Raw genomic sequence first — 13,526 nt, 5'->3', positions numbered from 1 at the left:
GATCAGCCGTTCGCGATTCGCACTCGGCTGTGAAAGCTGTTGGCTTGAGCCTGTTTTTTTTTTTTTTTTTTGAACGTGAATTTTGTTTTCGTCCAGTACACTGCGTGTGTCATTGGGCGAATTTTTAATCTTGGAGGTCCGTACGCATCGTGGTGCAAAAGCTGTCAACTAAAGGCGATGTCCAGAATTGCTGTGGTTGCGTTCTGACACCGTTCTTGCGTTGTTTTATTCTTTCGGTCAAATGCTTCGTTTCGCGAATGTATGCTTCTTGACTGTAGGAACATTTGATCTTGTAGACGACCCCCTGAGCTCCTTCCCTTGGTGGATGGTGCTTGGGTTTTAGGAGGAGACGGTTGATTGTGTTAATTGGTTTCTGTGTGACCTTTATGCCTTTAAAATTCTGCTGATGAATTGACAGGTGCCTTTTACGTAGGGGATAGCTGTTCGCTCCCGGGAAGGTCTAAGTGGGGAGTACAAGGACTGTTTTCGCGGTTCATATTGTCACGTGGTGGTGACGTTAAGAACACAGTAGCAATACTGTGAAAGGCAAAACTAGATTTTATTGGACGAACCTGTGCCCACAAAACAGGCTACACTTACAGCACAACGAGAGGGGCGAACACAGTCGGCGATCGTCGCAAAATCTGATCCATAGAGAAAGAAATTTCAACAAGAGCGGACACTCCCATAGAGCCCAGCGGCCGAATTGACTGTAGCGCACCAAGCGAATGTTGTTGACTCCTTCCGGTTTCGGTTTTGGGCGCGCGCGTTTTGAACACCAGTTGGTACACGCCGCGCGGGCTCCGCTGCTCGGCACGGCATTTTGTTTTTTTTCCCCACTTCTGCTGAACCTCGCGTTGCCTTGGCGTGGAATCGTTTCATTATTAAGTAGAAATGATTGCGATTGACCTTTACAAGACTGCGCCGAATCTGTCAGCTGCAATTTCATAAAGAAAATGAAAGAAGTCTTCTGAAATGATGAAATGTTTATTTTGCTCTATATAAATGCTCGTTCCGGGCTTCTTCTGCATTCATCCAAAGTTGTGGCACCAGGTAAGCAGCAGTCGTTGCCGTACGATGCTCTACCGGATTCCATCAGCTGAAAGAAAGTAAATTACAAGCATGTATCATTTCAGTATATTGACCTAACAGGAGTATTGCGTGTAGAGGCGAAACGTTCGTAAGTGGTGAATGAGCGGCATTACAGATAAATTCACTTTTAGGTACATTTCGCAGCAAAGACTCCTCCCAAACAATGCCATAAAATCAGAACATCCGATTTTCAGGCACCCCTCCTTTCCCGGGCGTTATTTCCTGCACTTTAAGTGCACAAATACACGGGTGACTGCGCGTTTCCAAAACAACTTGGCCTCAGTCGACACGATGGTACGCCAAGTACACAAAGGTGGCTACAACACAGGCTCAGCCAGATTATGTTACACGCTCGCAGAATGCCTTGTAATCACACTCAAGTCAGACTCGTGGGTGCAAAGCCTGTTTTCAGTCGCTCAGAATACATAAATGTCATGTTCTTGAGCTCCTCCGTGTTATCTTTTACGCGTCCTGCCGGCGCATGCAACACTCCCGTGTTATCACTCTCGGCAATCGCTCGTCGCGTTTTCGAGAAGCGTGAGTACCGAAATAAGGTATATGTTGTTGCAGGGCTATAAAATGCGTCACAAACTTGTCCCACTAAAATTCAGTACACGCAAAACTAACTCGCTATGGCCAGCTTGCTTTTTTGCTAACAGCTTCAGAACCCCAGGCGCGGCGAGCAAGCCTCAAGATATCCCAAAAAGTTACCAAATAAATTACAATACTTCTTCGGGTCAGAGAATGCTTCACGAACTTCTACTAGTAAGATTCAGTACACGCGAAACTAACTGCGGCACACAGCCGAGCTGCTTTTCGCTAACTGCGTCAATAAGCCGGGCGCGGCAACCGTGCTTCTAAACTACCCCAAATATAACGACGTTAGTTACAATAATGTTGGGGGCCACAGAATGCGCGAAAACTTGTCTTAGGCGCTACGACGTAGTACAGGCATGCACAAGCGCAAATGCGTCGCACGGCCGAGCGGGTTTTCGCTTACTGCGTCAATAAGCCAGGCGCGGCAAGCGTGCCCAAAAACTACCGAAATAAGTTACAGTAATGTTGGGGCTCATAAAAAGCGTCGCAAACATCTCCCAGGACGAGGCATTAACTCAAGTTAACTGCGCCAGGACGGCGGTGCTGTTTTTCGCTAACTGCGCCACTCGAACTAAGCCTAATTGTGATTAAAATGAGCCGCACACTGTCAAACACAATTTCTCACCTTGCCGTAGTCCAGTAGTGCAGTGGTGCCATGTCGAAATGCAGACGACACGCAAGAGAAGCATAGAGAAGGCCGAGAGCCCAATAAACTTCGCACGTACGACCGTCCACGTTCACTCCTGCGGCTTGTCTGGCGAATGACGTATGCACGCGTGTCTGGCGTGCCGCTAGCTTGTTGCTAGGCAACGCAACAAAAAGTTGCAAAGTATAAGTTCATTCACACGCAAAACTTTTTCACTTTTAGTGGGAAGGAATAAAAAAAATTAAACGTTGTCTGGAAGTTTATTTCACATTCTTTTTTTTCTGATGCTCGCGTCAACTAACGGTTGTTGTTGAAACTAGGCGTGACGTGTTTCCTGTTGCCAGTTTTTGAAGAGTGTCCCCTCTTGTTGAATTTCTTTCTCTATGTCTGATCAGCGAGTCAAGCGCGTCGGCTTTTATAGATCAGCAGTCGAATGTTCCAGATTAACCGATGGGACCCGCGTGTCTTCCACAAAGTTCTGCAGTATTCGCGTCGCGCATACATGCAATCAGATTACACAAGTTGCGGTGAAAGGCGGGGGCGGAACCATCGATAACATTTCACAAACTTCTTTTACATGCAGGCGCGTCCTGCGCTGCGCGATAACATTTGCTAGGTGTCCAAACGTGGTCGCCCGATAACGATAAGTACACGTGTCAATATCTTGTTTACTGCTCGATGAAATGATTTGGGTAGCCGTTCTTTCGGAGTTCGGTGTAAACGTCTTTTTTTTCCTTTTCCTTCTGTCAGATTCCACCGTGCAAGGCTCCATTTATTAAATTATTCACTACTGACTTTTTGTGGATTGCCGGGTGATTTGAATTATAATGTACGTAGCAGCCTGTAAGTGTTGGTTTGCGGTACTCTGAGAAATTGAAAGAGTGTCCTGTTCAGTCAATTCGCAAATCAAGGAATGGAAGGGATCCACCTTTTTCGCGTTCAAAATTGGACTGAATATCTGGTTATATGTAGTTTAGGTGGCTGTGTAGATTGGTGACTTGTGATGTATTTATAACAAGGAAACAATCGTCTACGCATCGGAGACAGACCTTAGGTTTCAGTTTAAACGTGTTGAGGGCACTCTCTTCGACGTTTTCCCTAGTGATGTTGGCTACAGTAACTGATATTGAAGCCCCCATTAGTGCTCCTTTAATCTGGCTGTATTATTCGCCTTTAAAAGAAAAATGCATATTTGATTTTCTGGAGGCGACATATTTCGTTTACACTGAAGGGGGTTGGGGTTCTCTCTGTGAATGTACTGTAGTGTCCTAGGGCGTGTCGAGTCGTGGCTACGGGAAGCTGTGCGGGTATGCTAGTGAAGAGGGATATCACGTCGATTCCGACTAGCCATTTATCGTCCTCTAGTCGAAGATTCGCTGTCAGCTCGCAAAGACCTCCGTGTTGCGTACGTAACTCGATGTCTTCCTGGCTAGCGGTGAAATAATCTGTTGTAGGTACTTTCACAGTGATCACACTGGGGAGCGTGAGAATTCTACTCTTGGCTGCAGGGGCACTACGGATTTGTACATTTTGGGGAGGCCGTAGGTTGTTGCAGCTGACCCACTCCTGCATAATCATTGGAAGTAAAGGCTTCGAAAACCTGACGTGTTCCGTTATAATTCTGCTAGCGTGTTGTCTAAGAGTGATTGTATTGCTGTGGTTGGGTCCTTCGTTAGCCTCTCGCATTCTCCGGAGTTTAACAAGGTTGATGTCTTCCTCTCGTAGTCGCCTGTATTCAGTAAAACGCTGCAGTTGCCTTTGTCTGTCGGTAGGATTACTATGCTTGTGTCTTTTTGCTGGTTTCTCGGTCAGCGCTTTCATTTCATCTGAATACAGGTTTTCTTGTTGGCGGTTGTAGGTAAAGTTAATTATGCGGGTTACTTTCAGTCGCACTTGTTCTTCTACACTGGAGTCTAGTTGTCGGATGCCGTTCTCTAACCCGGTCACCGTCTTAGAAAAGGAGGGAGGGTGTCGGTGGTAACACTCAATGTTTGGCCTTTAGGCCGTACGGCATTCTATTCCGTTGTGAGTTTCCTTGTCAATAGGTTGGGTAATAATTATACATGCACGCTCCGGTACACATTTGCCTCAGGTGTGCGGTGCTGTGCGACTCAACAAAGCGTGATCATCGTGACTGTGTTCCAATCTATGCCGCAAGTACTGAGTTTAGGGGAAGTATCACATTTTTGTGTGCTCGTATATCTGTCATGAAATGGAAATATTATTGTCCACCCGACCGTAGCACCAGAGAGCTACAAAGAAAAGCCGGAAGAGGACAAGGATGAACCCCGGACCAGGACAAATTTTTCTTCAACTGTGAAGCTTACCAAGAAACCCGCTTCGTTTCCTTTGCAGTTTTGTCCAACAGTTGGGAGAATTACAATTTTTGCCTTCCATGACCTTTTTAGGCCTTGCGGGTTTGTATGCGACTTGATTAGAATAGATTCACTACAGTGTCGATTCGCGGCGGAGTTTCACCGTAATATATTGAAAGTCAGCAGTTTAAGTGAATTATATTAAACACTGGAAGTACCGTATTGCCTCGAAAAAGAAAAATAGTTTTCATTGGCAGTTCCTTAGCAAGAGTGGAACAAGGCGTTGCCACGAGGCCATCGAGCATTACTTTAAGGCTTATCTTAGATTGAGATCAGCACAAATAAATGGAATATTGACACGTGTACTTGTGGTTATCGGAGGACACGTTTCGCCGCCTAACAAATGTTCACGCACAGCGCGGAACGCGCTTGCATGTATCCGAAGTTTCTGGAAAGATATCGATGCTTCTATCAACTGTCAGTTGTCGCCGAACCTTATGTTATCTGATTTCATCGCGTGACGCGAATGGTGCAAAACTTTGTGGAAGACAGGCGGGTCCAAGCGATTAGCCTGGAACATTCGATGACTGCTGTATAAAAGTCGACGCGCTCCACCCGCTGATCAGATTTTCGACGATCACCGACCGTGTTCGCCGTTATCGTTGTGCTATAAGTGTAACCTGTTTTCTGGGCACAGGTTCGCCCAATAAAAGTTATTTTTGTCGTTCACAGTTTTGCTACTGTGTTCTTCAACGTCACCACCACGTGACAATATTCATTATTTAGAGGATCTGGAAAACACCGTGTAATCCCGTACAATATTGCCGAGTGTTATGGAGGAAACATTGAACGCGACAAAAAATGTAGCCGCAAGTGATTGTAGCGTTCTAGCTGTGGGAGACGTAGGCTATGTGCTGCGAATGCTACGTAAAGTTCCCTCTGTCGCATTGGTCAGAAATAAACACTCCGGGCTCTAATGCAAACCAGCGCTAGCTGGGAGGCGTACAGCATCCTGTAATGAAGCCACAATAAAGGGCAATTTAAGGTTATGAATGCGCGTTTTTTAACACTAATCATACGGCGAAATTTTTTCGAAAGCTGGATTTGTGAATAAAGCCTCTGATATCGCAATCTGGCCAGTTTTGTTAGCAAGCAAAGATTGTCCTACATTCAATGGATGGAAGTGAATGGTTCCGGGAACCAAGTCGCCAAAGCGGACCTTTCTTTCCCGCCATCCATCTATTGTATTGGTTTATAACCACGATGAAACTTTGCACACTGCAGCAACTAAGCTTGCATATACAAGCAGCCTAGGGATATTGAAGGTAGCCGTTTTAGAGTGACTGTCTTATAAATATTGTGGTGTTAATACGCAAACCTTTCGCGAATTTCTTTATCGCATGGTTTGAAGGCTTTTTCCCTCGCTTTAATTAGCTGAACTTCTTCGTCCTGGACACTCGCTTCCGAAATACGACCCGTCAAGATGACAAAAGCGAGGAAAATCACGGCGCAATTGCGCGCATCGCAGCACAGCGGCGCCCGGCGTACCAGGCCAAGGCCTACGATGGTCAGCTGGAAGGCGTCGGTGTGGCTGATCGAGTACAGCCCGCCGAGGCTTGTGTAGAAGAATGTCACTGATGCCGAGACGATTATGGCCACGTTCGCGTCCAGTTCCACAATGACTTGTACCGTCGAGCCTATGGGAACACGTGCAATTTTATTGGGGGGAAATTAAAGGTGATCATTATAATAGAATCAAAACACACAATTCACTGTAAGCATAAACAAGCCTGAATTTATGGTTGATTACCTAATGAAACGCCATAGCTCTATAGATTTATTCTATTGCCGTGAAGTAAAAAAGCATAATACCATGATTTTACCTCCTTAACCAAATGACGGAGTATAAGAACGGAATGACTTGATATAATGCCGTGTACACGAGAGAGTGTATTGGTGGTACAACGCTGTCCCCTGAAATAGAGTGTAACGTATTTTCTCCGTGCTCTGTGAATGCAACTCACAGGCGGCGTGCACGTATCAAATACGAAGCATAACCTATTTAAACTCCTCGTCACCAAATTTTACTTCGTCAGCGAGAACGTATTCAATATAAGAACGTGAATTCATTCACAACACTCGTAGATGTACTAAAATTGGTCGTTAATGGGGTTTTCTCCTCCCGAGAAATCTACGGCGGCCGCATTTCGATGGGGGCGAAATGCGAAAATGCCCGTGTACTTAGATTTAGGTGCACGATAAAGAACCACAAGTGGTCTGAATTTGCGGAGTCCTCCACTACGGCGTGCCTCATAATCAGAAAGTGGTTTTGGCACGTAAAACTCCATAATTTAATTTTATTTTTTAAGCTCATATGTGAACGGAGTCAAATAGAGGTTAGTGCGGCAGTCGCATTAACTAGGCACAGTGGTGTTCGTTGCAGCTCTGCCATTGTTTCTTCTTTTGTGCACTTCCACTCATGGATGCTACCTTCCATAATCAGCGGTCGTTTCTACAAACATTTGCCGTCGCTATATCACAGCAACGACATCTCGATGTTTTCGTCAGCATGCCGCACTCACCGGAGATTCCGACCGCATCGTCGACGATGCTATAAAGACGCCATTTTAGGTCTAACATCCATCGACGCCTCTTCTTGGCCGGGCATGCCATGCACGCGCGACGAGCCTCGTCCAGCTGAGCCAACCTTGCATCAGTCACCTCAGATGAAGCTCGGTGAAACCATTTTTCGCGCGCGATAACTACAGCTAGTTCAAGAGGGGGGAACTTCGGGCCGTAGTTGGTCCAGTATGCTTAAAGAGGAAAAGAACCGCGACTCGACACGGGACGTGAGAAAACGTAGTAGGCAGGACGAGCGGTAAGCAGTAACTGAATGAAACACATAGTAGCAAAAGGTCGCATCTGTGCGCAGCGTGCCTTGACATACTTTATTTATTTACCTACAATTTACTAGTTTATTTAATTTATTTACTTCGTCTCACGTCCTGTATGAAGTCGAAGTTCTTTTCTTCTTTAAGCTATAGCTAGTGGTACATGCATTAGCAGTAGTGCCGTTTACTTGTGCTCTTATAGACGCCTTGGTCGTAGCGTGCAAGAATAATATTGTGCGAGAATGGCGGGTGATGCTGCGGGAAGCAGGGGAGTCTCAACGTATCGGCAATCGGGTTACGTGCCGCACGGAGCGGTTGAGGTGTCTTTAATGTGACTTTCTTTGGCAACTCGATTCAAGTTGAGCGTACCATGAGAATACTACACCGAGCGGGCAGATTTTGCGACGAAAAAAATTGCGTGTCTCTAATTGGCTGCGTCTTCGGGAGGAAGGCGTGCGAGTGCATGTAGCTTGAGTATATGTGGACGTGTGTATGAACACGCGGCGTTTTGCCGTGTGTGTGTGTGTGCGTCGCTGCTTTTTCATGGAAGCTCAGCCGTGAAAGCGTTCAAGCGTAAGCTTTTGCTATCACTTGCGATGCAGCAGCGCTTGCATGCATTTGCTTCTGAGGTTTTGACATGAGTTAACGCGCACGTAGGCAAAGAAGCGTGACTGATTCCAAGGTGACGCGAGACACGGCAAGCAAGCTGCGGAGGCGGAGAACAATCGTCGCCTCTCGTCAATCCGGCACATGTTTGAAAGGTTTCGTGGACATTAATCCCACCGAAATGCGGCAAGGACATCGTCACTTCGGTGCCTGCATGTTCTCGTTCTCCCGGCATGCAGGAGACCATTCAGGCACTCTAAATACGGTACGGTCAATGGGAGCCCAGCTTGAACGTCGGTCAAGCAGTCTAAAATGATTTAGGAAGACTTCTACTTCATCCGATTTTGAGATGCAGGATAATCTACGGACTTCTCACAATTCAGCATATTGAGTAAAAACACTTTGCAGAAGTTTGTAGGTTGGCTGCCACAATAGGCTGTTTCCTTTATCTTTCTTAAAGAAAATCTTTCGTCCATGATTACGTTTCCTGTTGTAAATGTGGTCCCCCCCAAGTTAGAAGAGCGATAGTTTATTTGGTTAGCTGTAGTAACTAAATTGTTGTTTTGAGTTGGATGTGACTAAATTGAGTTGGCTGTTCATCGTTCTGTCATTCAATGTACTCAGCGCTTCCCCCCATCAGTACATGTGCGTTGTGTTGTATTTGTGTTCATGTAGTCATTGAATATGCGATAATTTGGACTTCTGGCCTTGTTCATGGATGGCATATACTTTACATTGTTGCTAAGCGACATCTATCATTTCAGGTAACGTGCTATTATTACGCCTAAATTTCCTCGAATGCTGTGTTTTCCTCTATGCTTTTTCTCCCCTGTGATGTTGTAATGCCTACAGGTAATAAAATACACTTCAGACAGCTTTGCGAACTCTGACTTTTATCTTCTTCATTAGATCACAACGTACGTTGAAACGCTAACGAGAAATACCTAAGCGAGAATATACTCCTCTCCAAAATTTCATCCGTGAATGGCGTGAGGAAAAAATTTGTCGCGCAATCTGGAATCATATCAGTGCCACATGCTCTCGAGAACGGGAAAACGCTAATGCGTGCGATTTATTTCCGCTGAGTTCGCGTTTCGATTTATGTCATGGAACCGAGTTGCCTAGCCCAGAAAGCGGGGCGCCTAATTAGGTGGGTAGATAAATTCTCTTACTATACTTAAACATTTATCATCTCCAGTGAAGTATAATAAATAAATTCAAAATCTAAGCAAATATAACTGAAAAGGAGGCAAACAAAACAATTTGCGGTAAAGGTTCTTACCGGCACAGACCATTGCACTTGCAATATTTCATCGGCCAGTAATAAGTATCCTCAAGCCACGGCACGAAAGCTGTGCCTTCATTTCATTGCCAGAAGAAAAGTGAAATTTATGCAGCAAGATATCCAGAAAATCTCTTCAGAAACGCAGAAGTAAATTTACTCCACTTGTAACACCTCAGGAACGCTTTCCAGAAATGAAGTAATATTTGCTCAAAAAATTATGGGTTTTTACGTGCCAAAACCACTTTCTGATTATGAGGGACGGCGTAGTGGAAATTTCAACCACCTGGGGTTTTTTAATGTGCACCTAAATCTAAGCACACGGGTGCTTTGGCCCCCATCGATACGCGGCCGCCGTGGCCGGGATTCGATTCCGCGACTTCGTGCTCAGCAGCCCAACACCATATCCACTGCGCAACCACGGCGGGTAATATTTGCTCAATATGAAACCCCTAGAACCCTTGGAAGTACGAAAGTAACATTCACTCCAAATGGAACGGTTAAAAACTCCTTCAAGAACTGAAGTAATATTCACTTACGAATTACACGAATTAGTATAGCCAAAAGCCCCTACCAGAAATGAGGTAATATTCACTTCAACTGGAACACCTATAAAAAGAACACCTGCAAGAAATTAAGTAATATTTACTCCTATTTGAACACCTTAAAAACTCTTGCGAGAAAAGGAGCTAACTGAAACTCCATATGAATGAAATATATTAAACTCTCATTCGGGAATGCGCTAGGCGACAGAGGCATTTACTTCCATTAGGGATTATTTCTTTGTAGTGTATAAGATATGTACTTGAGGATTATAGTTTTCTGAAGGAAGTTCAATAATTCTTTATAATGATGAGACGAGCACGCCAAACGCGTCATTGACAGAGGGTATTCGATACGTAGCTTTTGTGCAAGTATACGTCAGATTTTCGTAGAACATTCGTTCAGTCAACTTGTTATTGGCAGTAATTTTTCGCACGAATATGCTGATGCGCGGGATGGCATCGGCGTCTCAAATTTTGGAGATTTCAATCTCTTGTCAAGGCACGAGGGAGCTTCGAACGACCAGTTAAGGCAATGCTAGAACAACCTAATGTCAGAAATGTCACGAGCCACTTGGTTTTTACCAGTGAGCACGTGCGACAACACATCGGAGGTTGACTGGCCATCGATGTCGGGAGTGTTCAGGGCCCGTATTCTGAAATGTGCGCCTTGCGCGAAACTATCGCCACTCCTCCGCCAACGGTGCGCGCGGTTTGGCTGTTTTATAAAAACCGGAAAATAAACAGCGCCATCTAGTAGTTCCGGCCTACGTCACTTTAACGTCATGGGGTCGATGGGTGCTCTCGACATGTACCGAACAGACGAACACGTCGCTTGGCGTTCCGTTGGTGGTGGAGTGTAGTAGAGATGAGAGGTGGTAGTTTATAGTAGCCTTTTGGTGGCGCCTTACACGCGTTGTTTCGCGACGTTTAATGCTTCATTTAAAATTAAACATTTCACACTAACTTTTGAAATTTATTTCGCCTAGCTTGGCCGTAGCCAGCCGTAGTCAGTGCGCAGAACCCGTACTTCGGCCACTACACTAGAAAACAACACACCCGAGCCGCTCTACAATCGCACGGTGCGCTCTCATGCGATTTGAAGCGTTTCAGAGCGCGTGTTTGTAGTGCACGCTGACGTGACGGGTAGGCACTCGCTTGATTTATCGAACCTGACTATGGCGGCGGCGAAACTACAGCGGAAGGCGAAAGTTTCAGAATACGGTCCCTGTATGTTCCATCGGGAGTCAGCCGAGGCCTGTAGTGTGGAGCGGGTGATGCGGTAACTGTCCAAAGCGTCTTTATTTCTACGCACTGAAGGGGCAAGCTTAGGAAGACGTGTGTTCAGTTCTACATCGCCATTCAGTATAAGACAGCTGTAGCAACCCAAACATCTCTTCTCTTTGCGAAGTCAGGTGACGGTTAGGTGGATACACGTACCGAGGCACACATCATAGCGTTAAGCGCGCACGTTCCTTACGTTCTCTGCACCACGGTGTGGAAAATGGTTGATGTGAATTCTGCCTTGTATGTGCCTTGCATAAATCTGAACAGCGAAAGCACTGTACTGACACACGTTGGCTCACCTAGTGCGGCGAACACAGCCGCCGTCCAGAACATCTCTCCACACACGGCAGGCGGCAGCAAAATTAGGCTGATCCATTTGCCATAGCGGCGCTGGAACGGGTCCAGCATTGTGATGCTGTTACTATCCTGGAGCCTGCCTGCGAAGTACGCGCCCCCTGCAGAGTCGTGGAGAGCAAATCACAATATATGGACGCTGCGCCAATTACAACATATGCTACTTTTGTCTGCGAGAAGTGCGAGAAGTGAACTTGTTATCAGCACTGTTTTGCGAAGCATTTGGCTTCTTCGGTTTGGCTGCACTTTCTGAACCGTTTCGCGAGAGTGCCGACCACGCGTGTCACAAGTAGGTTGCAGTGCTGCTCTAGCGCGCCTTGCAGGCCTTGTAAATAGCCAATAAATACGCAGTGACGCACGAGTATTGTCGTATATGCCACGCGTTGTCCAGCCTTCCTAGAATAGGAATTAGCGGGGAGCGCATTAGGTTTTCGTTCCTGCAGCGTGTGCCAACGTCCCCATTTGATATAAATTATATACATAATGAACAGCCTTTTTTAATCAGGCTTTTTCTGACAAATGCAAAACATACTGCCCTATTCACCATTGGACGCAAGCAATCTCAAGATTGTATGCCATTAAGACACTGTGCGGCAACTAGCTGGTGAAAATTGACAAAAAAGACAACTAAGCTATTGCAGCCGAGCGCTCGCAGTAGAATATAATTGTAGTTGCATGCCATAACCAACGCTACTCTGCACACTGTAGACAACTTCAAATATGTAGACGTCATCCTCTGCCAAGAAATTTCCTGGAATAACATATTTTGGCAATATGATGGCTAAAACATAAATAACAATCTGTTTCAACAGTCCCGGAATGCGTCTTGGTTACCACAGCACCAAGCTTGTCTCCTATACCCACATCGTAGGTTTGAAACTAGAGTACGCGTCTTGCATTTGGAGTCCCCACCAGCGGCACCTCATCATTACATTGGAATCTTTGTGTGAAACGAGGCAGCTCGTTTCATTGCTAAAGAATATTCAACCTTTTTAAATATTTCCGCTATAAAAGATAGCCCTGGGCTACATGCTAGCGGACATGGTCACTATACATGCTAGAAGCAAAGTTGCTCCCATCTCGCATTTTTACTATGCTATAATAATAGCTAGCTTATAGATCTTTTCGCGGGGGGGGGGGGGTAATACCATATTGCGTAGGCAGTGGCGCATCTATGGGAAGTCTGCATGCAGGCTGGGGCGTGCGCTTCGTGTTGTTCGCTAGGTATGCGCTTCCGGAGATTCTGGGGCTTCTTTTCGTTCCTCCATGGTCTATTTCGTATGACCTAATGTCTTACAAATGGGAAACAGTTCTGCGAGACGCATTGAAGTCATCTAAGTTGGCATGGTAGGAGTTTCTGCTGGCGCTGAGGCGGACGGACTACAGCGCGGTGTGTGCGCGCGTGTTGGAGCCTACAATCAGCCTCAGAGATCATTTGTGGGTTTGGGAAAGTTGGTTTACGAACGTGACTATACTGCAGCGTTCTCACTGCAATTCTAAAGTGTGGTTCAGCAGAGACCTGTAGTTAGGAAAGATAAGACAATCATAACAGCATGGGTACCGTTCGGCTACGGAATAAGTTGTGTGGTTTATTTTGTCAGGAGTTGAAATTCTTATTTGTAAATATATGCTGTGACTACCTCGTTTGTTGGATGAGGTCTCCGAACACGAATAAAATAGTATCGATTTGTGATAACAGCGTACCATGCAGTGTGAGTGAAACTTGCCGGCTGGTAGAGAGAACACCTGTGTTTTGCGCGGCCAGCTGAAGCAGTAGTAGATGCTGGGTCAAATATATGTTTGTAGCTTATAGCGCATTGTCCCAACATGTGACGTGACCCTGTGAGGCTTTATTGCGTGGTGATCTTAGGTTACGTAAGTTTTTTTTTTCTTTTAAAAAATGGGATGAAAGCC

The 13,526-nt window shown here is 45.7% G+C and overlaps 1 protein-coding gene and 2 long non-coding RNA genes across 7 annotated transcripts in view; 1 reads left to right on the top strand and 2 right to left on the bottom strand.

The window, feature by feature from the left end:
• The window catches only part of LOC139054892 (uncharacterized), a 216,738-nt gene that overhangs the window by 64,631 nt on the left and 138,581 nt on the right, over window positions 1-13,526 (top strand). The gene's annotated exons all lie outside the window — the stretch shown is intronic.
• LOC135907603 (high-affinity choline transporter 1-like) overlaps window positions 1-13,526 on the bottom strand; it is a 294,531-nt gene that overhangs the window by 195,679 nt on the left and 85,326 nt on the right. For all 5 annotated transcript variants that reach the window (XM_070532592.1, XM_070532594.1, XM_070532593.1 and 2 more), the window contains 2 exons: window positions 11,558-11,713; window positions 6,199-6,347 (listed from right to left, as the gene is read on the bottom strand). In XM_070532592.1, the coding sequence (XP_070388693.1) occupies window positions 6,199-6,347; window positions 11,558-11,713 (305 nt within the window). The remainder of the gene's footprint in view (window positions 1-6,198; window positions 6,348-11,557; window positions 11,714-13,526) is intronic.
• Window positions 969-2,424, bottom strand: LOC139059914 (uncharacterized). Its single transcript, XR_011514498.1, has 2 exons — window positions 2,315-2,424; window positions 969-1,099 (listed from the first exon to the last, which is right to left on the bottom strand). It is a non-coding gene; the product is annotated as an uncharacterized lncRNA (long non-coding RNA).

The sequence above is a fragment of the Dermacentor albipictus genome, chromosome 1 (assembly GCF_038994185.2).
Source record: "Dermacentor albipictus isolate Rhodes 1998 colony chromosome 1, USDA_Dalb.pri_finalv2, whole genome shotgun sequence".
In the NCBI taxonomy this organism is placed as follows: Eukaryota; Metazoa; Arthropoda; class Arachnida; order Ixodida; family Ixodidae; genus Dermacentor; species Dermacentor albipictus.
Note: the sequence above shows the minus strand (reverse complement) of the source record. Positions and strands in the feature narration are given on the sequence as shown.